The sequence below is a fragment of the Pelophylax lessonae genome (assembly GCF_965119305.1).
Source record: "Pelophylax lessonae genome assembly, chromosome: 12".
In the NCBI taxonomy this organism is placed as follows: domain Eukaryota; kingdom Metazoa; phylum Chordata; class Amphibia; order Anura; family Ranidae; genus Pelophylax; species Pelophylax lessonae.
In genome coordinates, this window is record NC_138779.1 from 13,596,503 (window position 1) to 13,615,772 (window position 19,270).

The 19,270-nt window shown below is 48.3% G+C and overlaps 1 protein-coding gene across 2 annotated transcripts in view; it reads right to left on the bottom strand.

Annotated features, from left to right (window-relative positions):
- Positions 1–19,270, bottom strand: part of PLEKHG5 (pleckstrin homology and RhoGEF domain containing G5) — a gene marked incomplete at its 3' end in the record, with an annotated part of 419,430 nt that overhangs the window by 150,596 nt on the left and 249,564 nt on the right. For both annotated transcript variants that reach the window (XM_082273293.1, XM_082273294.1), the window contains exons 4-5: positions 11,810–11,870; positions 573–664 (exon numbers count right to left, since the gene is read on the bottom strand). In XM_082273293.1, coding sequence (XP_082129419.1) covers positions 573–664; positions 11,810–11,870 — 153 coding nt within the window. The remainder of the gene's footprint in view (positions 1–572; positions 665–11,809; positions 11,871–19,270) is intronic.

A 19,270-nucleotide genomic window follows, 5' to 3' on the forward strand; every position in this document is an offset into this window, starting at 1 on the left:
CAACCACCACGGCCCCCCATCTCCGCCCCCCCCCCCCCCTGCCCAGTCTAAAATGACGGGCCTATTTTTTGTGTCCTACTAAAAAGTAGCCACTAAAAGTTCATGTGAGTGTAAGCCCCCGTTCACACTGGGGCGACCTGTGAGGCGACCTGGTCGTAGGTCGCCTGCCATACAGAAGCTGCGGACCCGTTCTAATAGGAGCGACACAAGTCGCTCCGACTTAGAAAAGGGGTCCGGAGCTTCTTTTGGGCGACCCGGAGCGACCTGCATTGACTTCAATGTTATGAAGTCCGTGCCGGCCGCTCCGAGGTCGCGGGGCGAGCAGCGCGCTGCGACCTGTGAGGTCGCCCGGCAAAGTCGGGTCGTTGCAATGTGAACGGGGCCTAAAGGCGCCCCAAGAAATGGTAACAGAGTGTATATAGCAGAGGAAATGAAAGGAAAACAAATATAACCCCTCCCTGCTCTACCTACAAAAAAAAAAAAAAAAAAACTTTTGGCTTTAGATATACTTAGCAAACTCTGCTGGGATGTCTAATGCAGCGTTCACATGTTCCAAAAATGAAAATGCCTACCCCAGAGATTTCTTCTTCATTGCCGGGACGATTTCCATCTCTATATCCACATTCAGATCAAACTTTAATGTGAAACATTCTTTACTTGGATCCTGTAGAGATAAAATAATAAAACTTCTTACATTCTGTAAATGGTGGTAATGAATGTCACATGACCCTCGTCATACCCACAATACATTGTACGGGAGTTCCCTCCATACCCACAATACATTGTACGGGAGTTCCCTCCATACCCACAATACATTGTACGGTACGGGAGTTCTCTCCATACCCATTACCCACAATACATTGTACCGGACGGGAGTTCCCTCCATACCCATTACCCACAATACATTGTACGGGACGGGAGTTCTCTCCATACCCATTACCCACAATACATTGTACGGGAGTTCCCTCCATACCCACAATACATTGTACGGTACGGGAGTTCTCTCCAGACTTCTACCATGTATGCAAAGTCCGAGTATCACTTGTATTACCCACTTCTGGACCGGAAGGTTTTACCCCTTAATGACCAGGCCATTTTTTACGATTCGGCACTGCGTTATTTTAACGGAAAATTGCGTGGTCGTGCGATGCTGTACCCAATAAAATTCATGTCCTTTTTTTACTCACAAATAGAGCTTTATTTTGGTGATATTTGATCACCTCTGCGATTTTTATTTTTTTGCGCTATAAACCAAAAAACAGCGACAATTCTGACAAAAAAGCAATATACTATGATATATATATATATATATATATATATATATATATATATATATATATATATATATATATATACATACACACACACTATAATAATATATACTATATATATATACACTATAATAATATATACTATAATATATGCTATAATAATATAACTATATAACATTCCCCCCCAAAAAAAAAAAAATAAACATTTTCATCATTTTAGGCCAATTTGTATGATGCTACATATTTTTGGTAAAAAGAAATTGCAATAAGTGTATTTTGATTGATTTGGTTATCGCGCCTACAAACTAGGGGAAAGATTTTTTTTTTTTTCCATTTTCCTTTTTATTTATTTATTTTTTACTAGTAATGGCGACATTGCGGCGGACAGATCGGACCCCTAACTGACATTTTTGATACTTTTGCGGGGACCAGTGACATTACTACAGTAATCAGTGCTAAAAAATATGCACTGTCACTGTAATAATCACACTGGCAGGGAAGGGGTTAACACAGTGGTGATGAAAGGATTAATTGTGAGCCTAGGGGGTGTTTACTAACTGTGGGGGGAGGGGCTTGTGAAATGATAATATAGACATGTGATCCTATATAGAAGGATCACAGGAGCTCTGATCATTGCAAGGAGAAGAACGGTCAGCTGTGTTTACAACAGCCGACCGTCCTTCACTCTCATCGGGGAACGATCGGGGGTGGCTGGCGGCAATCCCAGCCCCCGGTCCCATGGATCGGCATCCCTGCTACTTAGTGGGGGCAGGAGCATGCCGCCGCTGGCACGCGCTCGCCCCCAGGAGTACTCCCGCGAATCGACGTACCCCTAAGTCGATTTGCGCAGCAGAGCCAGCCTGCCGCAGTAAAACTGTGGCGGCCGGTCGGTTAAAGAATACATGGACTTGTGCTGATTGGCCCTGTGCTGATCACATACACTCTACCAAGAAAAAAGAAAAACTCTCTAGCAATACACACCAAACTGAGCATGTGCAAAGTGCCCCCAAGGATCTGTTTTATCAGAAGCTGGATTGGGGACAGTGGAAGAAGGGGAGGAGAAGACAGGATCAAACAGCCTTTTTACACAAGTCAGAGGATTAACCCCTTAGGTTCCACAGTGGGTATAACAAGCATGCTTTACTGCATATACAGACTGATTTTTCTGTTGTGGGTTTAGTAGAGCAGCAATAGGCAGCCAATATACTGACAGCTGGCAAATCTAAAGGTGAACCATTGTGAAATACTTTTTCCTGCTGGGCATCTTTTTTGGGCCAGTACAATGCAGCATTCTGCATATTATTATTAACAGTTCCATTGCCGGCAAAGGGGTGCGATTTTGAGCTGTTAAATTGCATGGCGAATTGCACCAGTGTGAACCAGAGCTAACTGTCCAATCGCAGGCTGGGGGCAGGGAGGTGACATGCCTGTAACTTCACCTTTCGCTTCATGTTACGTTATACAAGTAACAGTAATTGCAGTTGTAATGCTTTTCCGGCTCATTTGCAAGAAAAAAATAAAAATAATAAAAAATAAACATGACTCTTATGTGAAAAGGGAAAGGGGGGGGGCTGAGGACTCTGATGTGAAGGGGGACTGAGGATTCTGGTGTGGAGGGGGGACTGAGGACTCTGATATGAAGGGGGGACTGAGGATTCTGATGTGGAGGGGGGGGGCTGAGGACTCTGATGTGAAGGGGGGACTAAGGATTCTGATGTGGAGGGGGTGGGGTGGGACTGAGGACTCTGATGTGAGGGGGGAGACTGAGGATTCTGGTGTGGAGGGGGGGGGGGCTGAGGACCCTGATGTGAAAGGAGGAAGGGGGGGCTGAGAACTCTGATGTGGAAGGGGGGAACTGAGCACTCTGATGTGGAGGGGGGGACTGAGCACTTTCATTGATGTGGAGGGGGGGGACTGAGCACTCGGATGTGGAGGGGGGCTGAGGACTCTGATGTCAAAGGAGGAAGGGGGGACTGAGCACTCCGATGTGGAGGGGGGAGGACTGGGGACTCTGATGTGGAGGAGGAGGGACTGAGGACTCTGATGTGAAAGGAGGAGGGGGGGGGGCTGAGAACTCTGATGTGGAGGGGGGGGACTGAGCACTTTGATGTGGAGGGGGGGAACTGAGCACTCTGATGTGGAGGGGGGGGAACTGAGCACTCTGATGTGGAGGGGGAGGGACTGAGCACTCGGATGTGGAGGGGGGGGGCTGAGGACTCTGATGTGAAAGGAGGAAGGGGGGACTGAGCACTCCGATGTGGAGGGGGGAGGACTGGGGACTCTGATGTGGAGGAGGAGGGACTGAGGACTCTGATGTGAAAGGAGGAAGGGGGGGGCTGAGAACTCTGATGTGGAGGGTGGGGGGAACTGAGCACTCTGATGTGAAAGGAGGAAGGGGGGACTGAGCACTCTGATGTGGAGGGGGGGGGACTGAGCACTCTTATGTGAAAGGAGGAGGGGGGGCTGAGGACTCTGATGTGAAAAGGGGGGGGGTGAGGACTTTAAAGTGAGGGGGTGGGGGTGAGGACTCTGTTGGGTGAGACTTCTGGCATGATAAGGGGCCCCTATTTTAGACTGGGGTACCCCAAGGTTTACATATACAGTACACAAAGGATGCCATGAATGAAAAAAGCAGAGAATTCTGCATCAGCAGAACAAACTGTTCAATATAGGAATTCCAATCGTATATTAGGAGTATAAAAAAATATTTAAAATATAATTTTAAATTGTGTAAAGTTGATGTTATGTAATGTGTAATGCCTGATATGGTATAATAATGATAGTATAAAAATAATGATGGTATAATAATGATGGTATAATAATAATGATGGTATAATAATAATGATGATGGTATAATAATGATGATGGTATAATAAATGATCACATTACAAATCTGCAGCTGATGAAAAGTTTGTTACAAAGTAAGAAATGAGGAGTGAGCGGAGAGCACGCTGACAGTCGGGGATTTCTATATTTAGCCTCCAGCCATGATGTCATCGGGCGGACACACCATTGTTTTGCCTTCATTTTAAAAATCCCATTATATTGCCAGACCGCTGTCCATGACCAGTTCTTTTTCTGGATACTGATATTTTGGGAAGAGCATTGAAATGCTTAAAGATCCTGAAAGGGGCCACTTTGATCTCAGAACAATGAAATGTCAAACATCATAAGAGGGGACAGCGGGCCGCTCAGATGTACAGGGCGGCCTGACACAGGCTAAGAATTGTGGAAGGAACAGCTACATATACCTAGCGTCTCATTGGATTGGAATGGTAATCATACTTATTGCTGATGTATTCCACAGAACATAAACCCAATTAGTCCCCGCCCCTGAGGAACCTCCGAACCCATGTCTTTACTGCAGTCATTCATATTATGGTCAGAAGGCAAGTAACCTACCAGTAATAGCGGCCAAAAGGTGCAAAAGATGCACAAGAGTCATGTTGGTATGCAGATCAACACAAATAAAGCTGCTACATCAAGGTGAATCCAAACCCAAAAACCAGAGGCGTAACTAGAACCTTTAGGGCCCCGGTGCAAGAAACCCCCCTGACCCCCCGCCCCCTTCCATCTGAGCTCCGGGCTGCCATTTCTAGGAGGGCGTCCATGGACATCCCCCCAGGAATTCTGCCTCATACGTGCCCCCTGGGACACGTATCCAGCATGCTCTGTGACTGCTGTGTTCTTCGGAACAATCACAGTGGCCCTTTACCAGGTGATCAGCTGATCACATATAAACAGACTTGTGTGTTATCGGCACTCCTTTTTCCCCACGCTGTGTCTGTGTGAGGAAAGAAAAGCCGTTACCAGCAAGACTGTCAGTACATTGTTTACACTGATATCAGGGCTCTGATCATTGGTGTCCTGATTATCAGTGCAGCCCCATCAGTGCTACCTATCAGTGCTCATGAATGCCGATGTTTACCCTTCCTTCCTAACTATGCTGCCTGCACCCAACATGAGAGAAGAACTGCCAAGCACACCCACAAGCTGGGGGATACCATGCACATTCAGGAGTCGGGAGACGCCATGCATGCCCAGGAGTCAAGAGACGCTGTGCATGGCATCTCTTGGCTCCTGGGCATGCGTTGCATCTCTCGGGTACTGGAGTCACCATGCACACCCAGGAGCCAGGAGACACCATGCATGCCCAGGAGCCAGGAGACACCATGCATGCCCAGGAGCCAGGAGACACCATGCATGCCCAGGAGCCAGGAGACACCATGCATGCCCAGGAGCCAGGAGACACCATGCATGCCCAGGAGCCGGGAGACACCATGCATGCCCAGGAGTCGGGAGACACCATGCATGCCCAGGAGTCAGGAGACGCCATGCATGCCTAGGAGCCAGGAGACGCCATGCATGCCCAGGAGACAGGAGATGCCATGCATGCCCAGGAGACAGGAGACGCCATGAACGCCCAGAAGCCAGGAGAAATACAACTTCCTTAGTGGAAAAACAAGTGAAGTTTTTCACTTTTGTTTATCCTTCCTTTAACTATGCTGCCTGCACCCAAACATGAGAGAAGAACTGCCAAGCACAACCAGGAGCTGGGAGATGCCATGCACATCCAGGAGCTGGGAGACGCCATGTACGCCCAGGAGCCAGAGACACCATGCTAGCCCAGGAGCCAGAGACGCCATACTAGCCCAGGAGCCAGAGACGCCACGCACGCCCAGGAGCCAGAGACGCCACGCGTGCCCAGGTGCCGGAGACGCCACGCGCGCCCAGGTGTCGGAGACGCCACGCGCGCCCAGGTGCCGGAGACGCCACACGCGCCCAGGTGCCAGAGACGCCACACGGGACCAGGTGCCGGAGACGCCACACGGGACCAGGTGCCAGAGACGCCACACGGGACTAGGTGCCGGAGATGCCACACGCGCCCAGGAGACGAAGACACCATGCATGCCCAGGAGACGGAGACGCATGCCCAGGAGCCAGAGACGCCACTCACACCCAGGAGACGCCACGCACACCCAGGAGCCGAGAGACGCCACACACAACCAGGAGCCGAGAGACGCCGAGCACACCCAGGAGCCAGAGATGCCACGCTCGCCCAGGAGCCAGAGATGCCACGCGCGCCCAGGAGCCAGAGATGCCACGCGCGCCCAGGAGCCGAGAGACGCCACGCACACCCAGGAGCCGAGAGACGCCATGCACGCCCAGGAGCCAAGAGAAGCCAGGCACGCCCAGGAGCCAGAGATGCTAGGCACGCCCAGGAGCCAGAGATGCCACGCGCGCCCAGGAGCCAGAGATGCCACGCACGCCCAGGAGCCAGAGTCGCCACGCGCACCCAGGAGCCTGAGACACCATGCACGCCCAGGAGACAGACACCATGCACGCCCAGGAGATGGAAATGCATGCCCAGGAGCCAAAGACGCCACTCACACCCAGGAGCCAGGAGGCGCCATGCACACCCAGGAGCCAGGAGGCGCCATGCACACCCAGGAGCCGAGAGACGCCAGGCACACCCAGGAGCCGAGAGACGCCACGCACACCCAGGAGCTGAGAGATGCCACGCACACCCAGGAGCCGAGAGACCCCATGCACGCCCAGGGGCTGAGAGACACTGTGCATGGCATTTCCTGGATCCTGGGCATGCATGGCGTCTCTCGGCTCCTGGGTGTGTGTGGCGTCTCTTGGCTCCTGGAGATACCATGCACGCCCAGGAGCCTGGAGACGCCATGCATGCCCAGGAGCCAGGAGACGCCATGCACTCCCAGGAGCCGCCATGTATGCCCAAGAGCCAGGAGCCGCCATGCATGTCCAGGAGCCAGGAGACGCCATGCATGTCCAGGAGCAGGGAGACGCCATGCATGTCCAGGAGCAGGGAGACGCCATGCATGTCCAGGAGCAGGGAGACGCCATGCGTGTCCAGGAACAGGGAGACGCCATGCATGTCCAGGAGCAGGGAGACGCCATGCATGTCCAGAAGCAGGGAGACGCCATGCATGTCCAGGAGCCGGGAGACGCCATGCATGTCCAGGAGCCAGGAAACGCCATGCATGTCCAAGAGCCAGGAGATGCCATGCACGCCCAGGAGACACCATGCATGCACAGGCGCCAGGAGACACCATGCACGCGCAGGCGCCAGGAGACACCATGGACACCCAGGAGCCGGGAGACACCATGCACGCCCAGGAGCCAGGAGATGCCATGCACGCCCAGAAGCAGGGACAAAAAAAAACGTCTTTAGTGGAAAAACAAGTCATGTTTTTCACTTTTGTTTATCCTTCTTTTAACTATGCTGCCTGCACCCAACATGAGAGAAGAACTGCCAAGCACAACCAGGAGCTGGGAGATGCCATTCACACCCAGGAGCTGGAGACGCCACGCATGCCCAGGAGGCAAGAGACGCCATTTGTTATCATCATGGGCAACTGATAAATCAGCAACCACAGAGGGCCTTCCCAGATCTGGCTCTCAGCTCCAGATTCAACCCCCATGTAGTCATAAAGATAAAAGAGGAAGTAAATCGGAATCCTTCAGTGATAATAAGTTACAGTTAACACAGAGAACCCAGATTCTTGCATGAGCTGCATTGTGACAGGTTCTCTTTATGTGACAAGGAGCATTCCTGTACTGTTGGTGTTTATTAGTTCCATTGCCCTGGTAACACTAATTCCCCATTTCCACTCCAGCTTCCCCTCCCCTGGGTAATTCCCGTCTTCCTTTTTCCTTTTCCTCTCTCCTCTCTAACTTGCAACTGACCGGCTGCCAAGCTTAACACGAAACACGAATGCAAGACATTGTTTCAGCTGCTTGCAGATATTTTTTTTTTTTTTATTGATTTTTTTTTAATTATTTATGAATGATATATATTTTAAGAATTTTCCTTTTTTTGTAATCAGTTACATATCTGTTATTATTGCATGCTAATATTTTTCATTCTCCTTTCTAGCCAGCAGGTGGAGCTTTAGGCTATGGTTACCATATGTCCCCGTTTAATAATAATTAACCTAACCTCTAACCCCAAACCCTAATCCTAACCTTAACTCTAACCCCAAACCCTAATCCTAACCTTAACTCTAACCCCTAATCCTAACCTTAGCTCTAACCCCTAACCCCAAACCCTAATCCTAACCTTAAATCTAACCCCAAACCCTAATCCTAACCTTAACTCTAACCCCTAATCCTAACCTTAGCTCTAACCCCTAACCCCAAACCTAACCTTAACTCTAACCCCTAATCCTAACCTTAACTCTAACCCCTAATCCTAACCTTAGCTCTAACCCCTAATCCTAACCTTAACTCTAACCCCTAATCCTAACCTTAGCTCTAACCCCTAATCCTAACCTTAACTCTAACCCCTAATCCTAACCTTAGCTCTAACCCCTAATCCTAACCTTAACTCTAACCCCTAATCCTAACCTTAGCTCTAACCCCTAATCCTAACCCCAAACCCTAATCCTAACCTTAAATCTAACCCCAAACCCTAATCCTAACCTTAACTCTAACCCCTAATCCTAACCTTAGCTCTAACCCCTAATCCTAACCTTAACTCTAACCCCTAATCCTAACCTTAGCTCTAACCCCTAACCCCAAACCCTAATCCTAACCTTAAATCTAACCCCAAACCCTAATCCTAACCTTAACTCTAACCCCTAATCCTAACCTTAGCTCTAACCCCAAACCCTAATCCTAACCTTAACTCTAACCCCTAATCCTAACCTTAGCTCTAACCCCTAACCCCAAACCCTAATCCTAACCTTAAATCTAACCCCAAACCCTAATCCTAACCTTAACTCTAACCCCTAATCCTAACCCTAGCTCTAACCCCTAACCCCAAACCTAACCTTAACTCTAACCCCTAATCCTAACCTTAGCTCTAACCCCTAACCCCAAACCCTAATCCTAACCTTAACTCTAACCCCTAATCCTAACCTTAGCTCTAACCCCTAACCCCAAACCCTAATCCTAACCTTAGCTCTAACCCCTAACCCTAATCCTAACCTTAACTCTAACGCCTAATCCTAACCTTAGCTCTAACCCCTAACCCCAAACCCTAATCCTAACCTTAACTCTAACCCCTAATCCTAACCTTAGCTCTAACCCCTAACCCTAACCTTAGCTCTAACCCCTAACCCCAAACTCTAATCCTAACCTTAGCTCTAACCCCTAACCCCAAACCCTAATCCTAACCTTAACTCTAACCCCAAACCCTAATCCTAACCTTAACTCTAACCCCTTACCCTAACAAAAAATAATAATAATAATAAATTAATAATAATATTTAAAAAATAAATAAAATCTGATGGAAAAGCTAAAAAAGCCGAAAAGATATTTTTTTCTATTGGCTAATAAAAAAGCCACTGTATAAAAATGCACGAAAAAATGCCAGAAAAGCACTCAAAGACGCTACACTCAAGTGTCAATGCAGCCTGAATCTGCTTTGTGTATTTCTACCAGATCTGTGCAGGAATCCAGTATGAGACTTCCTGTAATAAAGACCGCTCACTGCTGCCCTCTCTCCTTGTGCAGGGGGACTGGTCTTGTCTCCACCCCCTCCTGTAGTTTACTGCAGTGGGTGGAGCCTGTTGGGCCCCTCCCAAAGCTCTGCCCTCTCTCCTTGTGCAGGGGGACTGGTCTTGTCTCCACCCCTCCTGTAGTTTACTGTAGTGGGTGGAGCCTGTTGGGCCCCTCCCAAAGCTCTGCCCTCTCTCCTTGTGCAGGGGGACTGGTCTTGTCTCCACCCCATCCTGTAGTTTACTGTAGTGGGTGGAGCCTGTTGGGCCCCTCCCAAAGCTCTGCCCTCTCTCCTTGTGCAGGGGGACTGGTCTTGTCTCCACCCCATCCTGTAGTTTACTGTAGTGGGTGGAGCCTGTTGGGCCCCTCCCAAAACTCTGCCCTCTCTCCTTGTGCAGGGGGACTGGTCTGGTCTCCATCCCCTCCTGTAGTTTACTGTAGTGGGTGGAGCCTGTTGGGCCCCTCCCAAAGCTCTGCCCTCTCTCCTTGTGCAGGGAGACTGGTCTTGTCTCCACCCATCCTGTAGTTTTCTGTAGTGGGTGGAGCCGGCTGGGCCCCTCCAAAAGCTCTGCCCTTACTCCTTGTGCAGGGGGACTGGTCTTGTCTCCACCGACTCCTCTAGTTTACTGTAGTGAACATAAGAGCCCCCCCCCCCTTACATCAGAGTCCCCATAAGAGCCCCCATACATAAGAGTCCCCATAAGAGCCCCCTCACATCGGAGTTCCCATAAGAGCCCACACTTTATTAGAGTCCCCATAAGATCCTCCCCCTTACATCAGAGTCCCCATAAGAGCCCCCATACATAAGAGTCCACATAAGAGCCCCCTCACATCAGAGTTCCCATAAGAGCCCACACTTTATCAGAGTCCCCATAAGATCCTCCCCCTACACCAGAGTCCCCACCAGAGTCATTAAAAGTCCCCCTTATATCAGAGTTATCCTTACATGTGAGTCTCCACCAGAGTCCCCTCTTACATCAGAGGGCTGGATAGAATCTTGCAGCAGGCCAGATTCGGCCCAAGTATTGCAGTCTAGAGGCCCCTAGGCTTTAGATTGTGGCTGACACAGTGGGCCTGGAGTGATTGATCCTGAAAGTGAGAAGATTTCCCTTGCCACTTGCTGTACAGGTAAGTATTCAGCCAATACTATTGCAGGGTGCCTCTTACTGATATTTCTTAGGCTATGTTCACTTTAAGTGTCCACCCACATGGAGGCGCTCCGTTCAGCAGGGAACCCCTGAGCAGATCTCATGTTATATGGGAGTGGTACAGGAGGTGACACCAGTGCTCTGCAGTTCTTTGTGTGCAGACTGCGGCCCACAATTCCCGTAATGTGTCTAAAATGTTATTTTCATGATCATCAGCTCCATCTAGTGGTGATAATGCGGTAGTTTTCTGAAATACCTCAATCAGGAAAATACGATATTATGGCCACTAGATGGAGCTGATCTTCAGCAGCTGAGCAGATCACAGGTCATTTCAACTGATGAAGGTATAGGAAGAGGCGATGGCTAGTTGGTGTTAGTTGTGTGCGATGGCTAGTTGGTGTTATAACACATGCAGAAGTGTCTTATTCTGCCAGATGGGACACAATCCTCAGCACCACTCAGCTAACAGAGAAAAGGCTCTGCCCAGGGAAGGTATGATATACTGATAGGGAAGATATGATATACAGATAGGGAAGATATGATATACTGATAGGGGAGGTATGATATACTGATAGGGGAGGTATGATATACTGATAGGGAAGGTATGATATACTGATAGGGGAGGTATGATATACTGATAGGGGAGGTATGATATACTGATAGGGGAGGTATGATATACTGATGGGGAGGTATGATATACTGATGGGGAGGTATGATATACTGATAGGGGAGGTATGATAAGGGAAGGTATGATATACTGATAGGGAAGGTATGACATACTGATAGGGAAGGACATTGTGTTGTAGTTGCGCTCCAGCTGGACGGTGCCCCCCCAGGGGAAGAAATAGGAATTACGCATTCAGTGAGCACATAGACTCATAGAGGAAGCTTACATCACTATGAGAAAGAATAGAATCTTACATCTGTGTGTCTTCTCCGCGTCTTCTTCTTCGTTATCTTCAGCCCCGCTGCCTTCTTCTCTCTGCAACCAAAGTGACAAAGAAAAAGGACACATTGAAAATTAAGCATAAAAGAATGAGGAGTTAATTTTGTTTATTGAAAAATCTTACAAACAACAACTTATATACAATAAAACCATAATAAATACATTAATAAATAACATATTTACATAATAATTGAATATAAGTATACAAAAACAAAATACAAAAACAAAAAACAAGAACATAATAAATAAACCAAATTACGCACAGCATAAACCCTACGAGAGAGCCAGACTAAGGAACATCACCGTCACCATGCATGTAGCCTTTTATAAAAAAAAAATATATTTTATCTGAAAATCTAGGGTAGTGAAGCAAGGACAGAAAGAAAAGACGCACGCCCCGAGATCAACAGCCAGCAGCTACAGAGTCCTAATATTCCTCCACGCCTTTATCCAGGCCTCCTGCTGCCACCTGTCTTTCTCAGGACCTCGAATCTTCCCAACCTCACCCAGAATGTCCTGGACCAGCACTTCGACAGGGAGGATTTTATTACGTAAGGATACCTGGCACTGTGCACTCCACGTGAAATAATGGACTACTAGACTAACTAAAAGAAGTGTTTCCAAATCATAATCCCGGTGAGTCTGGAATACCCCATACACCCACTCTGCATAACATAATATGGGGGAGGAAGGGTACACTCAGAGCCCTCCCTACCCTCTTGTACACCTCTATATTAAAAGGGCACTGAAGCAGAAAATGATCCATGGACTCCACCACTCCTCCACACTCTACTCTCAGGCAGCCCCGATCACTCACAGAAAGAAACTTCAGGTTGCCCTTCACATATAGTTTTCCATGGAAAGCGAGCCAAGCCTGATCCCTAAACTTCATTGGGATTCTCCCCAAATTAATCAAACGCAAACCCTCCACCAAAAGCAGGCTTGGGCAATCCCTTAGGGTCAGTGGTTCGCAAAAAACAGAGCTCATGATCCGCTTCTCAAGAAGTTTCCTTGGAAGAGATCTGACCTCCCCTGCCGTTACTTGCCACTGCCGAAGTATTTTCAAACACAGGGCAACATAAGTCGGGAGCTTATCATGCATGACCCTCAGGCTTTTCACTGGTCCACCATTTTCCCAGTTTCGCAGAAAGGGCCTAAACCAGGACTGGAAAATACCCACCCACCCTGGTGGTGTCTCTGCCAACATGTTACCCAAGTTGTACTTTACAAACATCAGAGAGAAAAAGACTACAGGGTTGATCATTCCTAGACCACCCTCCCGCCTAGGAAGATAAGTCACACTCCTTTTGACAAGGTTTATTCTGTTCCCCCCATAACAGCTGAAAGAAACAACTATAGATCCTGGTATAGAGAGACACTGGCAAAACACAGACAAAACGGACATACAGAAAAATTGGAATCAGGTAACCTTTGATCAGATCAACCTTTTACCTTAAGGAAAACCGACAACTTTTCCAGCTCGCCACCTTGGCATTGGCATTCTCCAGCCTGTTCACCCAATTTGCATGACCATAGTCACCTGGGCCAAATTCAATGCCTAGAACTCAAATTTTTTGTTGGGGCTCCGGGAAGTCATTTCGGGAGAACAAAGCTCTCACCTTCCACGCCCATCCAGAAAGCTTCACACTTGTCCTGGTTGACCTTTGAACCGGATGCTTCCGCATACTGCCTTATCACTGAGACCACCTCCTGCGCTTCCACAGTCCCAGAGACAAAAACAGAAACGTCATCAGCATAAGCCATAACCTTCAAAGGAGGCTCACCAGCGATGCCCAAAGGTACCCCACACAATGGTCCACTCTCTAGCCTTCTAATGAAGGGGTCGATTGCAAACGCATATAGCAGAGGACTCAAAGGACACTCCTGATGCACACCTGAGCCAACCACAAAGGGCTGCCCAACCCAGCCATTAACCAGAGGAAAGCTTTCAGTCACTTTGTACAAAATCTTGAGCCAATCAATGAAACCCCCCTCCAGGCCATACTTGCCAAGAAGGAGCCATAGGTACTCATGATTAACCCTATCAAAGGCCTTAGCCTGATCCAATGTCAGCAGATATTTACCCCAACCAGCAGCCCTACGATGCTCCAAGGCCTCCCGGACAGCTAACACAGCTGAGAAAGTGCTTCTACCCTGGACCGAGCAGTGCTGGTGATGGCATAACAAATCGCCTGCCACTGATGATAATCGCTAGAAAAAAATCTTTGCCAGTATCTTTCTATCGACATTAAGAAGGCTAATGGGGCGCCAATTCTCAATCATCAAAGGATCTTTGCCCTTTGACAGAAGAATCACTGCAGATTTCCTCATGGAAGGAGGGAGAGAACCCTCATGTAAACAGCCATTAAAAAACTCTGCAAGGTGTGAAGCCAGGATCGTCTTAAAACATTTATAAAATTCGGCTGTCAGACCATCTGGCCCTGGCATTTTCCTGATGGCTAGTTTATCAATTGCCTGAATCACCTCATCTGCAGTGATTTCATCTGTCAAATTCATCAAAGGAACAATATTTTCCAGACCTGGTGTAGAGTTCAAAAAACCCAACATCCCTGCCCGATCAAGGTTCCTTCCTCCCAGGAGATCGGCATAGTATGACCTGACGACCTCCAGGATCCCCCACCTAGACTTCGTCAGAGCCTGTACTGTCTTTCAGTCCATTGACCGTCTTAACTGCTACGCTCTGTTAACAGTTCTGGTAAGGGTCAAGCGAATGGTATTTCCCATAGTCCCTTTCCTGAACCAAAGAGGCGTGCCGGTCACATTGATGTCTCCTCAGGAGGAGCTTCACCTCAGAGATCGCCCCAAAATCTCCTCAATTCGAAACAAGGCGGTCAAGTTTCCTCCGCAAACGCTGTCTTTTTCTCCCTATGGCCTTGAAAAGCCTAACAGTCCGCTGTTTTATAAGCTCCCATCATTCTGACTTACTGTTGCAAAAGTCTAGGATAGTTACATGTGCCTGAAAAAAATCCTCAAAGGATTGTCTTACTTCCTCGTCATCCAGGAGGGCCGAATTCAATCTCCAGATACCCCCTTCCCCTAGGTGGCACGCCTGAGGCATTCAGAGTCACAGATAGAATACAGTGATTGGAAAACTCCACTGCCCAACACACAGGAGCCCAAAAAGTAGAGTCCCCCTTTTAAAAAAAACTATCTATCCTACTCTGACTATTACCTCGCTGAAAATTGAACTCTGGGCAGCGCGCAATGTGCGAATCTACCAGACCTGCTTCCCTAACCATTGCATTCAGAAAAAAGGCTGTCATAGCCCAGGTTATCTCTGAAACCTCTCCTGTCTTTAGACCTAGTAATGGTGTTGAAGTCACCTCCAAAGATAACCTGCTGAGCCGTAAAAAGAAAAGGCTTAATCTTTGTAAAGAGGCATTTCCTGTCCCATTTCGTCTGGGGACCATATTAGATATTAATCAGGCGCAGGTCCTGCCCCCTCACAGAGACATCCAAAATCATGCATCTCCCAATCTCTACCTCAATAACTCGTCAGCACGTTATCATACCGGAAAAAAGGACCACAACCCCTCTGTAAGGCTCGGCCACAAGAGACCAAAAGGAGGGACCACGCCTCCACTCCTTCTTTGCCAGATGTATATCAGCCAGACTACTTGGATGTGTCTCTTGCAAAAACAAAATGTCAGCATCAGACTCGCTGAGCAAAAATAGGGCCATATGACGAGGACTAACTGATTTTAGGCTGGTAACATTAATGATTGCCACTTTTAATGGAGTGGGAACTGCCATTAGGATAATTGAGGCAGCCGTTTCTTAGACTGACTACTCTCTCTCCCTGGAGAACCAGTACATTTCAGTGCACCCTGGGACTCATCATCCAGAGAAGATGCTGTACTCGACAAGTCCCATTCATCATCATCATCTGACAGGACCCCAAACTTATTTGTCAAGGGCAAAACCTTAGGACTTTGGGTAACTGAACACCTTTTTTTCCTTATTTTTCCCTTCTTACTTTTCTCCTCCAACCATTTCACATCATCCTTGGACAAACTGGAAATAACAGTTTCCCCACTCTTACCCTCCCCTTCACCCCCACTCTCCCTTAACTTATCTGCCACTGGGCCAGCCTCTTCACCATGCTCCCCACTCCTCTGCAACCCATGGTCCCTAATAGAAGCCTTGCAATGTCGAGGGGGGGGGGGGGGACTGGCACTGCACTTGATGCCCCTGCATCAGCACCTCTTGCCGCCTCTCCAATTTTGGAAGACATTGACACAGAAGGATTGGACACATTCTCGGTAGCTTATACCTTAGATACAGACTGGGAAGACACAGGCACACTAGGCAAATGCACAGACTGGGAAGACACAGGCACACTAGGCAAACGCACAGACTGGGGCACCACAGACTGGGAAGACACAGGCACACTGGGCATTGGCACAGACTCAGAGGGAATCCCAGGCACCCTAGTTGCTGAGCTCTTAGCATCCTCCATGTCCAGGCGGAAGAACTCTCTCATGAGCTCAGGCTGGTTAAGCATTGCCTCAGGACACTGACTAGAAGGATGCCCCCCCCCCCCCGCATTGCACAATTTGCAGCTTATAATATTGCAATTCTTTGCCAAATGCCCTAAATCCTGACACAGAGACTATTTCATTACTGGACAGGAGGATGCAAAGTGCCCTTTATCCCCACACCTATTGCACAGCTTTGGCTGGCCTGGATAGAATATGGTCAGCCTGTCCCTCCCCAGGAAAGCTGAGGATGGCAGATGCTGGATGACATTGTCAATTACTCTCTGTTTTTGCTGCATAGACCACCCTTCCCGTCCATATTCCCTGATCATCCACAATTTTCTGTAAGGGGCTCAGGATGTCTCCATATCTCCTCAACCATACAGATAAATCCCCTTGTGGTATTGATTTATTGCGGACAAGAATTGTCACCATTTTAATGTGACAGGCATTATACATTATTATGTCGCTGGCATGATACAACCTTGGGGATGAGCCCTTTCCAGTCCGGCAGGCTCCTATACACATGTTCATATTTTTCCCAAAATATGTCCAAAGACTCCGGACGGATAAAGGACAAATCATACTCATAGGAGCCAGTCGGACTGATCAGGGCAAAGATATCTTCGGGTCTAAAACCCATCTGCAGAATCTTATCAGCCACGGCTCTCCTATATGGAAGAATACCCTCACCCTCCCATCGAAGCTGCACAACATTCCTTCTTTTAAATAGTGAGGAAGATAAAACATTTCCATGCTCTTTTCCTGCTTGCTCCCTCCTCCCAGATCCTGCAGCAGCACCAGCATAGGTTTTCCTCCCAGACACACCACCAGTAATTACAGCATTGTCTTTAGACACAACCACACCTGCTGACAAGGAGCCTGAAACAATGATTGCAGTCTTTGGAGCAGTAGAGACAAGACCCACCCCCTCCCCCTGCTCTGAGCACTCCTGTCTTTCCACAGTCTTGTCTACTGCAGACTCCCAAACAGTTGTAGCACTACTGCTCCCATCATCTCCTCTATCATTCTCAGGGACAGCAGCTTTATCCGGGCCAGGAAAAGCCTATGTAATGTCTGTGGTGCTCCTCTTTGCAGACTCTTCAACCAGAAGCTCAAAGTTTTTTCCAGTTTTCCCACCAATTACATTTAAAGTTTTTTCAGCAAGTGCATCAGGTTGCACTGCATGCTTCACATAGTCTATGGGTGTGGGCTGACAGCCCATAGCACTACAACCCTCAGCAAGCACATTATCATTATTAAAGGTCACATCACCACCTTGCACACACATTGTACCTGCTTGCTGTGTTACCTCTGCTGTGTCATGGCTGATGGTGGGATTGTTGCAGACTTTATGATGAATCTTCCTCTCTCCACAGGTCTCTCTTTCACAGGGCGAGGAACTGTATCCATCTCCTCATCTGAGGAATCCTCAGAAAAATGAAACTTTCTTCCATCCAGAGGGGTTTCCAGCTCAGTGATGAACTCCAACATGCCAGTACACCCCTCAACCTCCTGCTCAGATGTTCCACATTGCTGCTGCAGAGGGAGGGAGACAGAGGCCTCCACCATTGGGGGCTCAGAAGATGTCTGAGGTGTTGAAGAGCTGGGCTCATCCTCCGGGCCCACTTTCTCACTCTCTGCTGACTCTGTCGGTACCTGAATCTCCTCTCTGTCTGGGTCACTCTCCATGCTGGAAACGGTTCCTCTCCTCACATGGCTGAAACGTTCCTCATTCCTGTATTTCTCCTTAAGTGCTTCACTGCTTTCCTTCAGAGAGCTCACCAGCTCTTTCTGCTTCCTCAAAGCTTGCTCTAAGTCCTTTAATTCAGGCCTAAGAGCCGGCCTCTTCTTACTGTACAGTTTGGCACAATACAGCTTTTTCTTTTTAAATTCTACTTTCAAAGTTGCCAATTTCTCCTCCTCTTTCTCAATCCTCGTCAGCTTGTCCACAATCCTCCGTCTAAAGGTAGACAGGGATTCACCCCTCCTTGGGCCGAGCTCCATGTCTTCCATAGGCTGAGGCCTAGTCTCAGGCCTATCCAGGGGGCCCCCGCCAGGGTCCTCCCCAGGATCCAGCATCCCTCCTGGGGCAGAGAAGCAACTCTAGCCCCTGGCTTCTGGAAGCACACGAGCTAAGGAACCAGCAACCTCACACCTCGCTGTCAGGGAGTGGAATGGCAGTTTCCCACCATCCCTGTGCTGAGTTCCCGGGTCTGTACACCTGCTGTGCCCATTATCAGGGGTTCCAACCATCCCTGTGCTGAGTTCTCAGGTCTGTACACCTGCTGTGCCCATTATCAGGGGTTAATTTTGTTTATTGGAAATTCTTACAAACAATCAACTTATATACAATAAAACCATAATAAATAACATATTTACAAAATAATTGAATATAACGATACAAAACAAGAACATAATAAATAAACCAAATTGCACACAGCATAAACCCTACGAGAGAGCCGGACTAAGAAACTTCACCATGCATGGAACCTTTAATCAAAAATTATATTTTATGACTGATTTTCAGCTGATAACATTATTGGTTGCCACTTTTAACAGATAATTGAGGCAGCCGTTTCTTAGCCTGACTACTCTCTCCCCCTGGAGAACCAGTGCGCTTCAGTGCACCCTGCGACTCATCATCCATGGAAGATTCTGTACTCAACAAGTCCCATTCATCGTCATCATCTGACAGGACCCCAAACTTATTTGTCAAAGGCAAAACCTCAGGACTGTGGGTAGCTGAACACTTTTTTTTCCTTCTTTTGACCTTCTTTCTTTTCTCCTCCAACCATTCCACATCCCCCTTGGACAAATTGGAAATAACAGTTTCCCCACTCTCACCCTCCCCTTCACCCCCACTCTCCCTTACCTTATCTACCACCAGGCCAGCCTCTTCACCATTCTCCCCACTCCTCTGCACCCCATGGTCCC